Consider the following 19,489-nt stretch of genomic DNA (forward strand, 5'->3'; position numbering starts at 1 on the left):
TCATAGTCTTAAAAAATGAAAGCATTTCAGCAATGTATATATTAGGAGTACTGTGTCTATTAGAAGGGCTGTAAAATGTAATTTAAAAATCTCTTAGAATGGCTGGGTGTGGTGGCTCACACCTGTAATCCCAGCACTTTGGGTGCTGAGGTGGGTGGATCACGAGGTCAGGAGTTCAAGACCAGCCTGGTCAACATGGTGAAATCCCGTCTGTACTAAAAATACAAAAATTAGTCAGGCATGGTGGTACACACCTGTAGTCCCAGCTACTCGGGAGGCTGAGGCAGGAGAATCACTTGAACCAGGGAGGTGGACACTGCAGTGAGCTGAGATCGTGCCACTGCACTGCAGCCTGGGCAACAGAGCAAGCAAGACCCCATCTCAAAAAAAAGAAAACCTCTTAGAAGAAGACAGAGCACAGTAGTTTGAGAAGGACCCTATCGTTTGCAATTTGTAGAGAACCACATTCAGTAATTTTTAAAAATATGATAAAATATTATTTTTTAATGAAAATGTCTTATCTAAGAAGACATAATGAGTTTATGGTAACATGGAATGATTAAATGATCAGTTTCCAAATGCCTCAAAAGTCATAGAGTCTAAGTGCATTTTACAGATGGTAAACTGAGGCAAAAAATGACTTGTTTAAGGGCCCATCACTAATTTCTGGGAAAACCGAGATAAAAAATTAGGATACTATTCATTTGACTTTATTGTGGTTTATGAGCATTTTTCTAGGCAAAACTGAAAATTAGATAGATTCTCATAAGCTAAGCAAAAACACTTGGTGGTCATGCAATTAGCGATGAAACCAGGTCTAAATCTTGTGTCATTTCACAACAAACTAAAACCCTTGCTTGTATATTGCACTGCTGTTAGCAACAGTGTCTGCACCCTGTCTTTTTATCCTTTGTCACGTGTTGTTACTGGACTGCTAATAGAGTTGTAGAGGGGGAAAAATGTGTTACCACTGACTTTCCATTTTATATAATTTTGGTGTCTCATTTCTTGCAGTTTCATAGATGCATCGTTGTATATGAAAATGTGTAGACCATCTACTACAAACATGACATCATTGTGAAGGTGCAGATGACTCATTATCCATGTCTCTCCGTGGAAATCTTCCAAAATGAAGGGTAGATTCACATGAAGCAAGTTGGAATTTTAAGATGGAGAATACAGATATACTTAAAATCTTAGCAAAGATGATATATCCTACTGTTTCCTTAAATTTTAGTAACCAGAAAGTAGTTCCTATGAAAACATATTTGATTGGAGACATTAGCATAAGAAAAGTGAGGTTAAAAAGATTCTTCAGCTAATTAGTCAAAAATTTTAAGTTATAATTTCAAATAAATTATATTACCCCAGAAAAGTTTTAAAAATAAGACAACAAGGTGGTCAGACACGGTGGCTCATTTCTGTAGTCACAGCACTTTGTAAGGCTGACACGGGCAGACTTATAGAGCCTAGGAGTTCAAGACCAGTGTGGGAAAAATGGCAAAACTCTGTCTCTACAAAAATTTCTTCAAAAATTAGCCACATGTGGTGGCATGCGCTTGTAACCCCAGGTACTCAGGAGGCTGAAGTGTAAGGATTACTTGAGCCCAAGAGTTCAAGCTAGCCATAAGCCATGATTGTGCCACCGCACTCCAGCCTGGGCAACAGAGCGAGACCATGTCTCAAAAAAATTAATTAATAAAATTTAAAAAGACAACAAGGTTTTGGTTGGTGTTATGAAAGAACTTTGTGGTGGTAAACACTGGGAATGGATATTATTTGGTATCAGAGATCTTCTGATTGACACTATCATTTCACTTTTATGAGTCTATGTGTTTCCATTTGTATGAGCCACGTGAACTAAATGATTTCTAAAGTTGCATATTGTTCAGAATTCATTCAAATTTTGACCTATTCCTCTCTCTGTGTTTACAATGCTTTGTTTTTGATAATTAGTCAAGAAACAATCATATATTAAGGCCTTGCTAGATTCAGCTTTTGTCTAGGTCTTTATGTCAGAATCCATAACTCAAATCTCCTTTTTTTTGGACTCAAAGCCTTATTTGGTGTATTTCTCAAAAGCAGTGAAACGATGACAGCTATATTATGCATATGGTCCTCGGGTTAGCTGGCCTTATAAAGAGAGATTTATCCATAACCAGCAAAAAGTTTAAGTTAGCCTTTAAAAGCAGGTTCTAATAGAGAATGGTAAGGAAAACTGCTTCTCAACTTTTTACATTTTATCACCATATGAATCAGGTTGGTTCAGAATATTCATAAACATTTATTACACACTGTTCCACTAAATTATTGAAAACTCCTCTTGCCTATTCTTTTTTCTGATATTTTGGCAAGATGTTTACTCCAAAAAATGAGTCAAAATATTTTTAGCCTACTCTTGCCTCAGTTTCTTGACCTTTGAAATATGCTAATCAGACCAGGTCAGAGAAATGACTTGACTACAAATGGATTGCCCCAGCCTCTTCTCATGCCAGTGCCAGTCAGTGGTAACAAGCCATGCTGTTTTCTTCCACTAAGCATGACCATCAGAGCCTGAAATCCAACGCCTAGTCTGTTCTGTTTCATTTCCTGAAGGTCTTAAACCCTCTTTTCTGGAGCTTATATAGTGAAGAGGCATTTAAATCCTGAGTCTTGTAACCTTTATCCATTCAATAAATATTTATTGAGAACCTACATTGTATTAGCCTTTGTGCTAGGAAATGCTGGACAAAATATGTCCTTCTCTCATGAGGTTACAGTTTCCACACAATAAAAAAGTTAACCAATAAATAAAATGAATCATTATTGCTGTGATAAATGGTATAAAATAAATGTGCATTGTGATCAACAAGACTGGTGGGACTGTAAGCAAATTTCGATAAGATCATCAGGGAAGGCCCTAGGAGGTGATATTTATGCTGACATGTGCAGAGATAGAAGAAGCCAGCCATGTTAAGAACCAAGGGAAGGGTAATCCAGGCAGAGAAAAGAGCATATGGCTCTGAGGTGGAAAACAGCTTGCTTATTTTTCTTTAGCTTCAATTTTCTTATATGAGACACTGTTTTCTACTCACTATACATTTACCTCTTCTTAAAATACCTCCAGTATTCTTCAGGTTGACAAATATTTACCTCCAGCCTTCTTTGCAAATATCATTGGCAGTGTGAGATATGTTTGATTAATGAGATGTGTGAGTAGATTTCTATTAGGATTTTAGGGAAAGCTTTTATGTTTATTATATACTACTCCTTTCTTTTACTATTGCCTTTTATTGTGATTGGAGATGCAATGGTTGGAGTTAGAGCAGCCATCTTGTGATAAGAAAGAAAATCTAAAGACATCTTAAGAGTTTTTAAGATACTGAACTAATCAGAAATCTATCAACACTTTCACACATCTTATATAAAATGATAAACTTTCCTTTTTTCAGCTATTCTCACTGCTGAAAGCATTCCTGACTAATTTTTAAAAATATGTCTTTCATTTTTCAAATTAGGACATTTTTAAGATAAAAGGGGGGTTATTAGTATTTATACCAGGCCAGGCACTGTAGCTTATGCCTACACGCCCAGCAATTAGGGAGGCCAAGGTGGACAGTTTGCTTGAGACCAGATATATGAGACAGAGTGGGCAACATAGCTGGACCCTGTTTCTACAACAACCATACAAAAAAGTTACAAATAAGTCAGGCATGGTGGTACATGTCTGTAGTACTAGGGACTCAGGAGCCTAAAGCAGATGGATTTCTTGAGCCCAGGAGGTCAAGCCTGCAGTGAGCCATGATTGTGCTACTGCACTACAGCGATAGAAACAGAGCAAGACCTTGTCTCTTAAAAAAAAAAAAAAATTATACGAGGCTGGGCACAATGGCTTATGCCTGTAATCCCAGCACTTTGGGAGGCCAAGGCAGGTGGATCACCTGACGTCAGGAGTTCGAGACCAGCCTGATCAACATAGAGAAATCCTGTCTCTACTAAAAGTACAAAATAAGCTGGTTGTGGTGGCACATGCCTATAATCCCAGCTACTCGGGAGACTGAGGCAGGAGAATTACTTGAATCCAGGAGGCAGAGGTTGTGGTGAGCCAAGATCACGCCATTGCACTCCAGCCTGAGCAACAAGAGGGAAACTCCATCTCAATAATAATAATAATAATAACACCAGTATATTAAGCATAAACCAGTACTGTCCCAGGCAAACTATGATTTGATGTATAACCTTCCTATCTCTAAGGTTATATTGTGGTTTAAATGAACTTATCAATGTACAAATATTTAATATACTGTCTGACGTGCAAGTAACCAATAATGCATATATCATTATTAAAAATGGATCTGTTATTCAGGAGGAAACATAATAGTTCATATTAAAGAATGCATATTAAATTGGGGAAAAAGCAGGGAGAAGGGAGTTATCACCAAATGCCAGTTAAGGCTATAGTTTTTGAAATAGTTTATCTTTGAGTTTCAGTACAAAATGGGATTTATAAATAAAATTTTCTCTCCAGGACTGATGCTGCTAGGAGCCCGAAGGCCCTTTGCTATTTTCTTTACTTTCTGTCTTCCTACACTATCACTGTTATTCTTCTATGAATCATATCTTCACCAAAATAATCATTTAGACTGCCTGTCTAGTGAGAACAGAGAATCAGTTAGGTAGTCCAGGAGTTGACTCAGTCCTTGTACATAACTCCCCTGCAGAAAACCAAGAATACATTATTCCCACTCACTCCCTGCATGTAAACCAGTCGAAAGCAGAAGGGTAAAGAAAAAGATCGGAGAACCTGACTCTCACAGCCGTTTTCTCTTGGCTCCTCCAAGGTGTTTCTGAATATTTTCAAACAGCTGAAACCCAGAAAGTTATTATAAAGGGCATTTATCTAGGATACTTTCAAGAGCACTAATGCATATATACATGAATGTCATGAGGTATACAGATATATCAGGTAGTTTTTTAAGACTATAATTGGGGTATTTGTGTTTTTTGCAACATCAGGTAGGTGTAAGCTTCATTATTAAGAAACACTTATTGCCCTTTGCCACCTACCAACATTTGAATTTGGTAAACAAACTTATAATGATTTTTAAGATCAAAGAAGTGTCAGTAAAGATATAAAATTGACACAATGATCTCCATTAATTGAGAGAAAAATATAATCACGAGGTAGAAGCATCCATACTTCACTTCTTTTTCTATAAACACAACTGCACCATAAATAGAATTATTTCACCAACTAGTTTAATCCGTGCTTTCTAGTTCAGTAGATAGAAAATAACCTGTCTCCCGAAGCCACATTAAAAAGTAAAGTCAAGGAACGCCACTTATGGAAAGCCCATGTAGCATATTACTCTTTAAATTTTCTTGATTCTCTTATATGTGTTTTTCTCACAGATATAACTAGTTAGAGATCTCTTGATTAATGACTTACAATGAAGAAAAATTACTATAAATTTACTCACAGCTTCCAAATTTTAGTGGGCAAGCATGGGCATCCATAGGAAAGTCCTCCAAATGCATTGGACATTCAGCTCTCACTGTCAGCCTTAAGGGAATACATAGAATACAAACAACAGCCATATAGATTACGTACTTCTTGATAATTACAAGTGGAATGTTATTAGCTGAAGCAAATATATTAACAAAGCAGGTGTAAATTGCAGAGTTATGCCGAGCTGTTAATAATCCAATGATCTAAAAATACATATTTACAATAATGAGTTGATTCTATCCTTTTGTTTCTTTGCTTTAAGAAGATAGGCAACTCCTGATATTGTACAATGGGCAAGACTTGCTAATATTTTCCAAAGCAACTGTTAACTAATCCATCCAGCTACAGCAAATTTTTTGACATAAAACTAGATGTAAACAAATAAACAGTTGCATAAATACTAGTTTATCCTTGGTTGAAAGGAAGACATGGATAGCATGGAGGAGAAGATAATTTCACCTGCTGTAAGTGCATCTCTCTCTGCTTTCTTCCCTAAAATAGCACCAAATGCATAAAAGAAGGAAGGCAAAGGTAAAGGGGAATGTGCCCTCAGGCTTTGAGAAATTACGATTAATGTGACATCTCCATCTAGGATCTCACTACTTGCCAACCAGTTGATTTTAGTTACAAACTCACCATCTAATGAAGCTAGGACTCTGCTGTGCTTCTCTCTAGTCCCCAGGATGTTATGCGGGTGTGAAATCTATTCTTGTTTTTGTTTGTTTGTTTGTTTTTGTTTTTTTTTTTTTGACTGCTAAGAAAAAAGTTCACTGAAATATATTTGCTTTCAGTTTGTAGAAGTATAAGCAAATTTATATTTATGTCATTCATATGATTTTTAGCAAGTATATTTACCCATATTATTAATAAGCTCAAGAAATGTGGTAAGATTGATTTATAGCCAATAAGTCACTAAGTGACTAGAATACCAACTAAAGCAAATATACAAAGTGTAAATTAATGATTAAATTGCATTCTTAAATGATTGAAGAAAGTAAAAACACATTAGCAAAGGAAAATTTTAGGAGATGAAAGATATAGGCTAGATAATGATGAAGAACATTGCATACATGAGAAAACATTAATCAATAAACTACTTAGGATATGCAAATCTCTCCTCAGAAAATTGCCTTCTACGAGGAATGAATACTGGATTTAGGCTCAAAGCCAAGTGTATGGTGTTTCATCAGGGGAGAACATTTCAAATACAAATAGGTCCTGTTTAGATAATCTAGAAAATTCTCAACACATGTGTTCATTAGTTCTCTATTTCTATCTTTTAGATTTTTTTAAGTAAGTCTTATGACATTTTAATTAGCTGCCTCAATATATAAAGTGTCTTTTGAGGCATTTTTTCTTTTGGATGTTTATGTTTGAAAAGCTAGGCATTCTGACAGCTTTCTTCAAAGGCAAAATATTACTGTGTTTGCATACAATCCACTAAATTGATGATTTTTGCCTTTATTACCTTTTTGTACTGAAGAAATAAGTGAAAAAAAATCTGAATTACAAAGTGTTGATCAAATGTAAAAAACTTATATCTAACAAGTCATCTGGGAATAAATTACTGCTGCTCTCAAGAATGAGTTTGGAACAGTTCTTAATTTCTCATAAATGAGGAATATTTTAAACATCTCTTTTTTTCTTTATAAAATTCAAAAACCTTATTTGATTCATATTTCTTTCATTCTGTCATAAGGTATTGAGCACCTAATAGATGTTAATCTCTGTAGCAATCTTAAAGATGGGGAAATGTTTATAAACAGAAATGTATACATAGTCTTTAGTTTGAGCAAAATTAAGAGTATCTATATTCTCATTCTAACCATCAGTGCCATTGTGAATTCAAATACCTCTTCAAATACCAATGTCTACATGAATCTGTGATTTATAAATTTTGTAACTGTCCATATTTTCTGTCTTTTATTACTTCATTTTTAGTAGAAACGTTGCAGATATGCATCTTAGACAGCTTCTAGAAATTTAATCTAGATCTTACTGGGATGCAGGAATATATGAGTTTTATAGTAGAAAGAGGAAGTTCCTTATATTGAATCCACCTGGCTACATAAAATTATTTAAGAATAAAACTAAATGTAAGCACATAAAGACTTGCATAAATACTAATTCATCCTTGATTGAGGGAATTAGAATGGGTTGGAGAGATGTTTAAAATTATTAAGGTTGAAAAACAAGGAAGCAATGTTCCACCATGGCTCATAAGCCTGATGACTGCCTACAAATGGAAGGGAATGAAGTACAGAAACATTCATGAATGGCAGTGCAGCCATCCTTACCTCATGGTGTACAGCAAGGTGCCATCCTCTGTGATCCGCAGGAGTTTATTGGGCATGGTCATGTTGTGTGCCACTGACTTCTTTCCATTGTGAAAAAACGTGTCCGGAGTCCAGATTTTACTTGCCATTAGGTTATTTAACCGTAGGACTGTCATGGGTCCTTTAAATTTTAACCTTTCATCCTTCCAGCTTTGACGGAAAAATACATCTATCGTATATTCCTAGGTAATTTTGGAAAATGACGAAGAGTTCACTGTGCTGTATTTTGCAATGCAAATATCTAACACAGACAGTGCATAATTTTTGCAATTTTGGAAGTATCATGTTAGCTAGGTGATGTTTTTAGAAGTAAACGTGTGATAGCATATACATGTTGATGTCAGGTGAATCACTGGTTGGTGAAATTATTTTTTAAAAAATACCTAAAATGCCTGACATAATTTTTGGTCAGAAAAATTTTTCCAATTATCTGCTCAGATATGCAAAAGGAAAGTAACACCCCACCTCCACCCTATCACAGCAGCACTAGAAGAAATAGAATATATCACAATTTTAAAACAAACTCATGTTAGAACGTATTATGCCCAGAAAGAAATGTCTAAATTAGACAATTCCAGCCACAAAGATAAAGCATAATGTTTTGGGGGCCCTCTCATGGTCTCTGAAAACCTCATGCCCACACCCAAGTAAATTATGATGCCAATATGGGCGTAAAAATTCCAACTTCTTTTTTTGCGAAATAAACTTTTTTTTTCACAGATAATGTATATAGATTTTCAATTCTCCTACACATTAAAGAAGATTATGAACACAAAGACTCTGCTTCTACTGGTAATTTGGATCTTTTTTCAAAAAGAAAAAGAACAAGAAAGAATGCAGAGTGTGCTGGTGTGTGTGTATGTGTTTGTGATTGTACATGTGTATAAGCCACATGAGAAATGTTCGAAGCTCATCATCATTCACAGTCAAGGAATCTATTTATTTGAATAAGCACAGCATTCCTTATGGCAATCCCAGAGACAAACATCTGCTAATCTGAAAACAAGCAATGTGACTTACCAGCTCCTAAAATTGAAAAGGGTAATATCCATCTTTCGTGCAGTGCTTGCTACACTGGCACTAAATTTGGAGCTCAATGGTTTGAAGTAGAGATTACCACATTCTCCATTAATCTTAGCATACTCCAAACCAGAAGGAAGACTAACTTGAAAGCATCATGCTACATTTTCCTAAGCCCTGATATATCAAAAAGCAGTTTTTTAAATCTTATACATATTATCTTTAGGACCTACAAAATAAACAATGTTTGTGTTTGGGAATTTTGAGTGTGAACTCAACTACATGTCTCTTCTAAGAGTTTAAGCAATAGTGGGCAAAGACTGAATGAAGGTGTGTTCTCTGGCACTTGTTTGGCATTACTGAGCCCTTACTCATCAAGTAATTAACTATTATTATTGAATGTATTATAATGCACCAGATATAGTACTAATTGCTGATAGAGATAGAAACAAGGAAGTGTACTATGATGCCAGACTGTCTTTGTAGACAAGACGTGTTACCTTGTTTGTTGGTTAGGAATTGCATCTGGAAGTGTCAGATGAAAGGCACTGTGCTAAATACATGAAAGGAATTTACTCACCAACAAACATTTCTTAAGGACTTGGTAAATTCAGCAAAAGAGAACTGTTTAGGCTTGGGCACTGTAAGAAAAACTCGTGAAAGAGTAGGATGGGCATAAAATAGTATTTTCCATGAGGAGGGAAATGGGAAGGGAGGCTGGATTATATCAGCAAGTGATATAATGTGGCAATGCCTATTAGGTAAACCGGGTGGATGGATCAACCTCAGGGTGTGCACGTTTTCCTCTCTGGATGACAGACAAGCTTGTGAGGTAGGGATATAATATGTGATTAATTTTTCTCTTACTCAGGACTTAGCCATAAAAGCTCTAGTTTCTATCCAACTGAATAACTTTAGATTGGTTAACAGTAGAGAAATGAATGGCACCTGCAAATCAAAGTTCCAAGATGCCTAACATGACCACGTTCCCATCAATCCAGAACATTTGGTTCACTTGTTTGCTTGCTCCAAGGATGTTTTTTGAAAATAAATGGTAAATATAAACTTAAATTAGATTTATTATCAAGTCTTTGATAAAATATATCCCAAAGGCAATGATTTCAAAAAATTATGTCAAAACTTGCCAAAATCCTGTTTATCATGTTTGACGCCAGCTTTATTATTTATCTGTGCTAATTACAGACAATGGAATCCTCAAATTCCTTTAGGACATTTTCCTTCAAATATTAGACCAGTCACGTGCACACACACACACACACACAAACACAGACACACACACACACACACATACACACATAGCAACACTCACTGAGTAATCTTTATTTCTATTTTCTGCACTGCTAGAAGTTGAAATACAAAGTGAAATAAAATCAGTGGATGAAAGTTAGCTTCTGCCTAACCAAGAGTGTAAATATTTGGTCTCCCATTTCTGACAACTCTCCTGTATGATTGCTGTGGTAGCAGCAGGTAGTTCTCGAAATCTAGTTCTATAAGATGACTTTGCCCCCGTGGGTACAGGTCATTAGACCAAGAATGGGCATCTGGATGAAGATTGGCCAAAGCCCCCTCTTTTTCTGTTGTTTTCTTTTTTGAGATGGAGTTTCACTCTTTGTTGCCCAGGCCAGAGTGCAATGGCACAATCTCGGCTCACTGTAATCTCAGTCTCCTGGGTTCAAGCGATTCTCCTGCCCCAGCCTCCCTAGTAGCTCAGATTACAGGCATATGCCACCACGCCAGGCTAATTTTGTATTTTTAGTAGAGACAGGGTTTCACCATGTTGGTCAGTCTGGTCTCGAACTCCTGACCTCAGGTGATCCACCAGCCTCAGCCTCCCAAATTGCTAGGATTATAGGCGTGAGCCACTTTCCCCGGCCAAAGCCCCCTCTTAAAGAAGCTGGAATGAGAGGGAGGGAAGCAGCAGAACTATAGCATAATTGTTATGAATGTAAGTTCTGAACTTGCCTGCATAGTGGCCTTAGGTAATTATTTCATCTTTGCTAAGGCCCCAGTTTCTTAATCTATAAAGTGGGATAATGCACTCTGTGATTTTGAGAAGTGAGTTGATACTTGTGAGAAAATCTCTTAAGAGTGCCTAGAACATAGGAAGCTCTTAGTAAAAGTTAGAAATTCTTATCTGTCTCCCATTTTATTATTTTATCAACACAAATTTATATTGGGTTTTTATGTAGTCAGTCATGAAAATGTGCTATTTCCATAGAAGGATTGTAGAGAAGAAAATCCGAGGAAAGTAAGGTGGTCAAAAGTTAAGTTACCAAGTTTTTACTTACTAAGTTCAGTAAAAACAATGCAAAAGAGGGGACTTCATGAAAGAGAGACTAGACCAAGGAGAAGCTCTACTAAATAATTTGCTCAAGTTTCCAGGCTCCAGCCCCCACTACTCAACTGAAAAATCTGAGTTGCTCTGTTCAATAGAGTAGGTCCCTGGAGAATGTGAGTCTTAGTCTGAAGATCTGGGACAAAACATCCTCTATGTTCCTAAATAAATATTGTATTGAAGTGTTCCTGCCTGTGCCATTTATTACCATCTGTGTGTACTTTGACTTAATACATTTTAAGCACTACGGAAAACAAGGCCCTATGTTTGTACTGCCTGGATATTTCTGTCAGAACCTAATGCCCTGGGAATGTTCTGTTTGATTGCCAATTAATGGTTTTTAAAATAAAGTTAGAGAGTTGTCCTAATTTTGTTTTCTATTCCAGATGAAGTCAGATGCCTTGGGAGCGATGGAGTCTCTAGGGCTAAATAGCCTGGGTTCAAGTTGCTACACTTAGCTAAGCAGGTCACTTTCCTTCTCTGGGAAATGTAGATAAGAACAACACTTAGCTAAAAGGCTTGGTGTGAGGATTAGATGAAATATTATCTAGAAAGCATATGTTGCCTAATGTGTTGTAAACATTCAATCTTGTTATGTTATTAATATAGATTAATTTATTAGTTCTCACTTTAAAAACTACAAAGCTTTTCCCATTTTGAAAAATAGCTTTGTCTTTCGGTCTTCTGATTTTGATTGTCTCTAAATCGCACTGCTTCTTCTTGTACATAAAGTTTCCCATAATAGAATTTAAATAATTAATCTTCCAAAGCAAGGTGGTCATGTACAATTTCTACCAGCTACTAGCAAACCAGTGGCAGACCTATGGCTAATTTGATGCTTCAACAGAGCAAGTGAAACATTGTCTTGTTGAGAGGTTTTAGGCAATAGGGAATATTGTTGGTTGAACACTCTGTTCATTATTCCTATCTGATATTTGACCAAATGTAATATATAAAATGTAGATCATGATAATCACAGGGATAAAGGTATATCAAAAAGCCTATTCTAAGATTTAAAAAACTCCAGAATTGCATTATTAAATCACAGTTAGTCTGAACCAATAACTCAAAGGCATGCCACTTATTTTTTTTTAAGAAGAGGGAAAAGCTTTTGTTCGCCTGTGGCTTCATTGGGGCATTGTCCTTTAACAACTCGTATTGGACACTGACTCTGTTAGGCACCATGCCAGGTGCCAGAGACTGAGATAGAATGGCTATTAAAAGTTTTACATTATTATAAGTAGTAAAATGAGTATTTCCATCAGCGTGTGATGTTCTGAATGTTTCATGCCCTCTCTGATGCTTTCATCAATGAGAAAAGAGTGCTTTGCTAGTGTAAAACTTCTGCATGCTCCCTATTCCTTCATACTCTTCTACTGGCGAAAAGAAAGGAAAAAGTGAATTTGATAGGTGAATTTGGAAAAACAAATCAATTTTACCTATTTTGTCCTTTTCTCTTGTCTCTTCCATTTGGATGCTGGCTGCCTTTAAGAGTGAAAAAGCCTGCTGTGCTCTTCCATGCTGGAAGTTTTACAAGCATAATCTACACCCCAGCAAAGGAAAGCCAACACTGCCTATGACTGGGTGGGTTATTCTGGTTGATTCTTGTGCCTACTCTCTGCAAACCCATTTGTCTACAGATATATAAGTTACATTCTACAGTATCATCATTATTAGTAATACATATGATATTTTCATTCCCCATGCCTCCTACTCTATTGTCTTATATCTCATAGTTTCAGAACTCAGACAGGAAAGAGCATATAACTTATTAGGTCCCACAAGAATTCATTTTTTAAAAATGTTATAGACCCCTAAACCTATCATCAAGAAAATGCCTATTTAAAATTAACTCTAAAGTAACAATGAACTAATACTGTCAGAGATGTGAAACACATCAGTCTTTACATTTTTGGCAACAATTTAAGAAAATAAGATATTTATTTATAAATAAGAGAAATAACTTTACAAAGCAGTACTGGGTATGTGGCCGAAAGCTAAAATGTATTTTATAGTCAATACATGTGATTAGAATACAAAATGGAAAGTCAATTTGTTATTGGGCTAATCAAAATAATTTCATCAAGCATTTGGATCTTGATTTGGGCCTCTGAGGAAGTGTAGGATTTAGATGGGTAGAGAGAAGAAGAAATTTCCATTAGGTCTGCATGGCACGATAAGGAGCTCAGAGGTAAAAATAATGATAGCTATTATTTATTGAGCACTATCGATAGACACTTTATTTACACATCTCATTTAAAATGTATAAAAATGTTGCAGGAATAGGCAACTATAATAATATAAGCTTAAGCAGTTTGTTCAAGGTCATGCTGCTGCTGATGGTGAGATTTGAATTCAGCCAGTTTGAATCCCCAAGCCAGCCCTTCTAGCCCCCACACTGTACTGCCTCACGGAAAGCAGAACTAAAACAAATAATATTGGGAACGAGTGACAAAGAGTGGCAAAATCATTTATGGATTGTATGGAATACAGGCAGAAGAGTTTGTATTTGACCTTAAACATGACTGGCAGCTAATAAATGTTCTTAATTATGAAAGCATCATGAGAGAATAGCGTGGAAGACTGAGTTCCAACATGGGAGAATCACAATGGGTCCTCAGAGAGTGGTCAATTTTGTAAAATACATTGCATCACATGATATTTCAATAAAGTGGTCTACAGACTGAATATAACTACCAAATGAATTGTCAGATGCATAAATTCACAATCGTGATTGACTTTTATATATTTCTTGCATATTAGTAATGGCTAAAATTTGTTCAATGGTATTATTAATCCCACTTTATACATGAAGAAACTGATCTAGAGAGATATTAAGTAACTTCCCCAAGGATATGCCCTTCTGTGTGAAGTAGCTGGAATTATAAACCCAGGCAATCTTGTTCTGAAATCTGCATTCTTAGTTACCACTCTGTTACCTCTCATATACTCCACCTATTTTTCTTTGTCCATTGGTATATTTCAAAGCTTGTCTTAAAATCGAAAATATCTAATTATCCTCTGGGCCAGAATTTCCCAATGTTAAATTCACAGAATATTAATTCTACAGAATGTAAACAGGGGTCAAATGACAAAAAAAGGCCTTGAACAAATCCAACTGCACAAACACCAGATTAAATATAAACAAGCAGGTTTTTTTTTTTCCTCAGAACTTGTCAGAGCTTTTACTCTGCCATTCATATTGTAAGTTTTATTCTAAATCTCTCTGAGCTATTTTGAAATCAAAATACTTTTATAGTAAGTTGGTGCTAACATGAGGCATTTCAAAAATAGTATTCAATTAATATGTCTTTGAAATATTTATAATGGTTGTCTTCATGGCCACTTTATGATGTTTTGCTTATATAGAATCTGGGCTGTTATTAGTTCAGGAATATTATATAATTTCTGTAGAGCTCTATTAACTCCCATTAGATAGAAGAGAAATTCATGTTAATTTATTTGGACCGGAAAAAGAGCAGATATAGATTCATTATATTTCCATTGTTGGTAATAATTTAATGAATGATTTTTGCAGTGAAGCAGAGGGTTTCCTAGTGGTATTTTAACTATTTTGTCTAATTATGGTCAACTTTTACACTCATTTCCTTTTAATAGCCAAAAATAATTTAGAAATCATGATGTTTACAGCCATTCTATAACAGTTCTGATTACCTGAAAACTAGCATCCTTGAATCATCATGGACTACTAACTAAAATGAAAGGTAACTTGTACTATATGGCTTGCAGGATATTAACCAAGGCAAAGCAATCATTTTAGATACTAAAAAAAAACCCATGTCTGTACTGGTTGAAAACCATGGAAATAGGTCTGATACAGGAAGCAAATAAATATTTTTCTATTGTATAAATATTATATTACATATTATACATTACATACAGAAAGACACAAAGGTATAGCCAAGACTTTTCAGGTTGCCTCCTATAAACTTAATTTATAATTTTCCTTGACAAGTTAAATTTTAAAAATTCTCCAAGAAATCCAAAGATACAGTGTCCACTTACCATATCATGGTCTGAAACGGGTCCAAAACTGGTAACGAAGATATCAGTCTTCACTTCAGTTACACGCTCTGATGAAGCAGGAAATTGGGCAAGTAAGTGTCTGTAACAGTCCTTATTAGATCTCACCACCATATACACACACCCAAATTGGAAATTCATTGGCTTTGATTAGCTATTTCTAAAATTGGTCCACTGTGTAGTCCTGATAATTTACTGCTTACACATAAAAATTCACAGTTAATATTTTCTATGGAGAATGAAGCCTAAATATGCCACTTTGGGAGGCAGACTTTATGGAAAACTCAGCGGCTGCCTAATGAATTCTTCAAGAATGGACATACTTGCCTAAATAATACTAAACTGCTTCACATTGTAATGAAAACATATTAGCATATTTGTATGGCTTAAACTTAAATATTTTTACATGGCAAGACAGATCCTCCAGGTATTTAAGCTATTCTTAGGAAGTTTGTAGTGTAGTTTAGCAAGCATTATTAACTCTTCAAGGACTCAAGAGTATGTTTTATAAATGTTTGCTTTCTTGCACTAAATCATAACTGAGTTATCCAAATTACTCCCTGGGAAAAATATGACAACCTATGTAAGTATCTTCAATTTTCAGGATGAGAAGAACATATGATGGCACAGAAAAAGTTCACTTAATAGATTCTGTTTTGTATTCCATGTGATTTTATTGTATTGTCCTCTAATGGCACATGTATCAAGCAATAAAGCATATTTATTATAGTGCTGTGACAACACAGTCATTTTCCGGAGAAATACTGCCATTCCCCAAGAGATAGGAAAACAATGCTTTCAGAAAAGAAAACAATTTGTTGAATGGTAAGAATGAAAAATACGAGTTTGTAATTTTCACCTTTAGCTCTAAAAAATGCAGTCCAGTATCTTAGGTAGTTTATTTATCAGCGTATTGGTATCTCTAAATAGGTAATTCACCTTTTATAAATTCCTTTGAATTTATAAAATGATAATTTCCTTTAGAAATCAGGAGCTGGCCTTTTCCCTTAGCAATTTACTTGTGAAGAGTTAAGACTTTCAGTATAAATTCATCTCAAGAAGGTCATGTTATACACTACATGTAATGTATAACTCAATTAAAAGAATAATTTGGAATCGGGGATGTTCCCTTCAATAACCAATACAACGTTTTCTGCAAAAAAAAAAAAAAAAAAAAAAATTGTTAATTGGCTCCAAATGCTTAAATGAGCCTCTTGATGTAGAAATTATCTGCAATTTACCCTTTTAAAAGTTCAAAATGAGAACATAGCTTATGACAATGAAAATAAAGTGTTGTGGTTTTAGAAATCACTTCCAACTGTAGCTTTATCACACTGCAGCAACTTTGTGTAGCACGAGAGGCACAATTGTCAGCGCTGTTCCAGCTGCCTCAACCATACTCCTCTTCTGATGCCCCCATTCTCATTTGTTCTAGCATCATTTCTCTGGTATATGTTACACACATTCTTTCCACATATATTTTTACTAGATTATTTCTCTTTCTTAGTTAAAACATCTGTTATTTCTCAAGGCTCCATCAAGAGCTCATTCTTTATTAGAAGTCAGGACTGTCTTTCAAACAAAAACAATAATAAACAAAATTTATGTTATATGTTCACAAAAGTAAGAATTTATCATAGTAAATGAGCTCACATTTTTCTCTGCTTTTTTTTTTTTCAGTATTTCCCTTTCTGGATCAAATAAAGTTACCATCAGTTGAATTTTCTTTGCTATCATAAAATACACCTTTATTATCATGAAGAAAGTACAAGAGACAAGATGACAGACCCTTGAGCATATTTTCACCCTAAATTATTTGTGTACCTTACTTATTGTATTAATTTTATTTCTTATTACTCACAGATAAACTTATTGCAATTAGGTGTTTTCCAGGCTGGGTGATCGAGGGAATCAAAATCTAAATTATCTTTATACATAAATCTTGATATGGTCAGATATTCCTGTTACACTGTCTTTTTTCTAATTTGTTGACTCAACTTCTCTTTGTTTCCAAGGTTCAACTTTGTTTCTACTTATATAACAAAGTTTAAGAATTACAATGAATATTATATGAAACTTAGAAATATATGAAATCAAAATGTTAATTTTTATTAATATATAATTACTTTTATTTTTGAGATGCATGTTCATTTAGGGAATATCTGTCAATCCTTGTCTGCACACTTGCACGTACTCAGCAGCCAAGGTCAGTTCTCCGGGAGTCATTTACCACTATTATGTAATTCTTAAGTATGGGAAGAGCATAATATCTACACTTTAAGGTAATTCCACAAAGTCCCTAGCTTTACAAAATTGATTTACCAAAGGTGTTAGGAGCCATCAAACTGTATTATTTAGCATGATAAAAAAGCCCTGAAGGAGAAAGGTGAGCACTTGGCAAATGTATGGGCCTTTCTCTCTGTTATTTTAAGATTGCTAGTAGATTACCATGCTGGATAATAAACGAATTAAAAGGCTTAAAAGTGTGTTTATAAAGATTATTGTGCCAATAAAATGCAGTACAAGACATAGTTCAATTTACAACCATATATAGCCATGTATAATTGTTACTGTGCCATTTAAAGGTAAGGCAAAAATAGAAATAAATTCACATACATGACTAAAACCACATGTTGAGAGTCTATTTCTTTAATATTTCATTTATCATTTCTCCTAAACTTATTTACCATACCAGTTCACCATCTTCAGTTATTTTATCTTATTTTGTACTAGACACTTGCCTCTGAGACGTCCCAATAATCACCATTCCAACATCACTAGACAAGTACCCTGACTGGGTGTCCCCACATGAGTCTCTTGAAGGACCTTCTCACCATGAGTGCTAGCCTTACATGTGTCCTTCAGGAGTTCCTGATTTTCACTCTCTATTTATTATTTTTCTGCTCCAAACATATTCTCAATACCTAGGCTTTATGTTGCAAGATTTGTGGCATTCCAGGGAATTTTCCTTGTTTTCATATCTTTCTGAGTTTTCTAAACTTATATTTTGCAGGTTTTTTTTTCTAACAACATAATGTATTATATTATTATATACACCTCAAGCATACCTCAATACTGAAATTTGCCTGTGGGAGATTGCAGTGACCAAATACTAAATGGGAGAGGGGAGTGAAGACATAAGAAGAGGAAGAAGCAGAGAGTAATGATATTCTGCATACTAACTAGAACTTGGGGCAGCAGAATAATTTAAAAAGGGGAACAACCATTTTTCATATATTTCCCCCTCTAATATATCTCCTTTGCCACATACCCAAGAAATTCTCTTTAATTTGATTTGTCATCAGCTTTTAGCAACTGTCCAGTGGAAAAAAAAGTTTATGTGGCTGGAAAACTCTGCTTAATTATCTAATACTGTTGAAAACATTAACATCCTAATGTCTCTGAGAAATCATGTCTTAAATAAATGTGGTCAACCTTGTTTACCCTGTTTCCCCAAATTATTTGAGACTTCTGCTCTAAGATATTACAAAAGCTTTAGGGTGTGCTTGAGGCTACATAACAATATAATACATTATGTTCTCAGGAAAAAAACCTTCAAAATATAAGTTTAGAAAACTTAGAAAGATATGAAAACAAGGGATATTCCCTGGAATGCCACCATTCACATAAATCTACTGAGATATGGTTTCGATATGTGTCCTGCCCAGATCTCATGCTGACCTGTAATCCCAAATTTTGGAGGTGAGGGATGGTGAAAGGTGTTTGGATTTTGGGGGTGGATCCACATGAATGGCTTTGACCATCTTCTTGGTGATAAGTGAGCTCTCTCTCTCTGAGTTCACATGAAATCTGGTCATTTTAAAGTGTGTGGCATCCCTTCAACACACCACCCCACACCCGCCACAACCCTCTGTCTCTCTCTCTCTCTCTTACTCCGGCTTTTGCTATGTGATACATCTGTTCCCCTTTCACCTTCTGCCATGATTGGAACTTCCTAAAGATCTCATCAAAAGACAAGCAGATGCAGTGCCATGCTTGTACAGCCTGCAGAATTGTGAGCCAATAAAATCTGTTTTCTTTATAAATTACCCCAGTCTCAGTTATATCTCCACAGTAATTCAAGAATGGCCTAACACATCCACTTTCTATTCAAATATATACTTAATGATTTTCCTCAAACCACATCCTCACTTAGTCCAGCATGTTTTCAATGACAAGGGATAGTTTTCCTAAACTAAAACTATATATTTCACAATAGTTCACCAGGAATTCTCCAAGTGGTTT

At 35.3% G+C, this 19,489-nt stretch overlaps 1 protein-coding gene across 3 annotated transcripts in view; it reads right to left on the reverse strand.

The window, feature by feature from the left end:
• GABRA1 (gamma-aminobutyric acid type A receptor subunit alpha1) overlaps window positions 1–19,489 on the reverse strand; it is a 56,577-nt gene that overhangs the window by 20,414 nt on the left and 16,674 nt on the right. For all 3 annotated transcript variants that reach the window (XM_032252717.1, XM_032252718.1, XM_032252719.1), the window contains exons 4-6: window positions 15,227–15,294; window positions 7,786–8,006; window positions 5,460–5,542 (exon numbers count right to left, since the gene is read on the reverse strand). In XM_032252717.1, the coding sequence (XP_032108608.1) occupies window positions 5,460–5,542; window positions 7,786–8,006; window positions 15,227–15,294 (372 nt within the window). The remainder of the gene's footprint in view (window positions 1–5,459; window positions 5,543–7,785; window positions 8,007–15,226; window positions 15,295–19,489) is intronic.

This window comes from Sapajus apella, unplaced genomic scaffold (genome assembly GCF_009761245.1).
Source record: "Sapajus apella isolate SASKATOON/1434 unplaced genomic scaffold, GSC_monkey_1.0 scaffold79, whole genome shotgun sequence".
Lineage (NCBI taxonomy): Eukaryota > Metazoa > Chordata > Mammalia > Primates > Cebidae > Sapajus > Sapajus apella.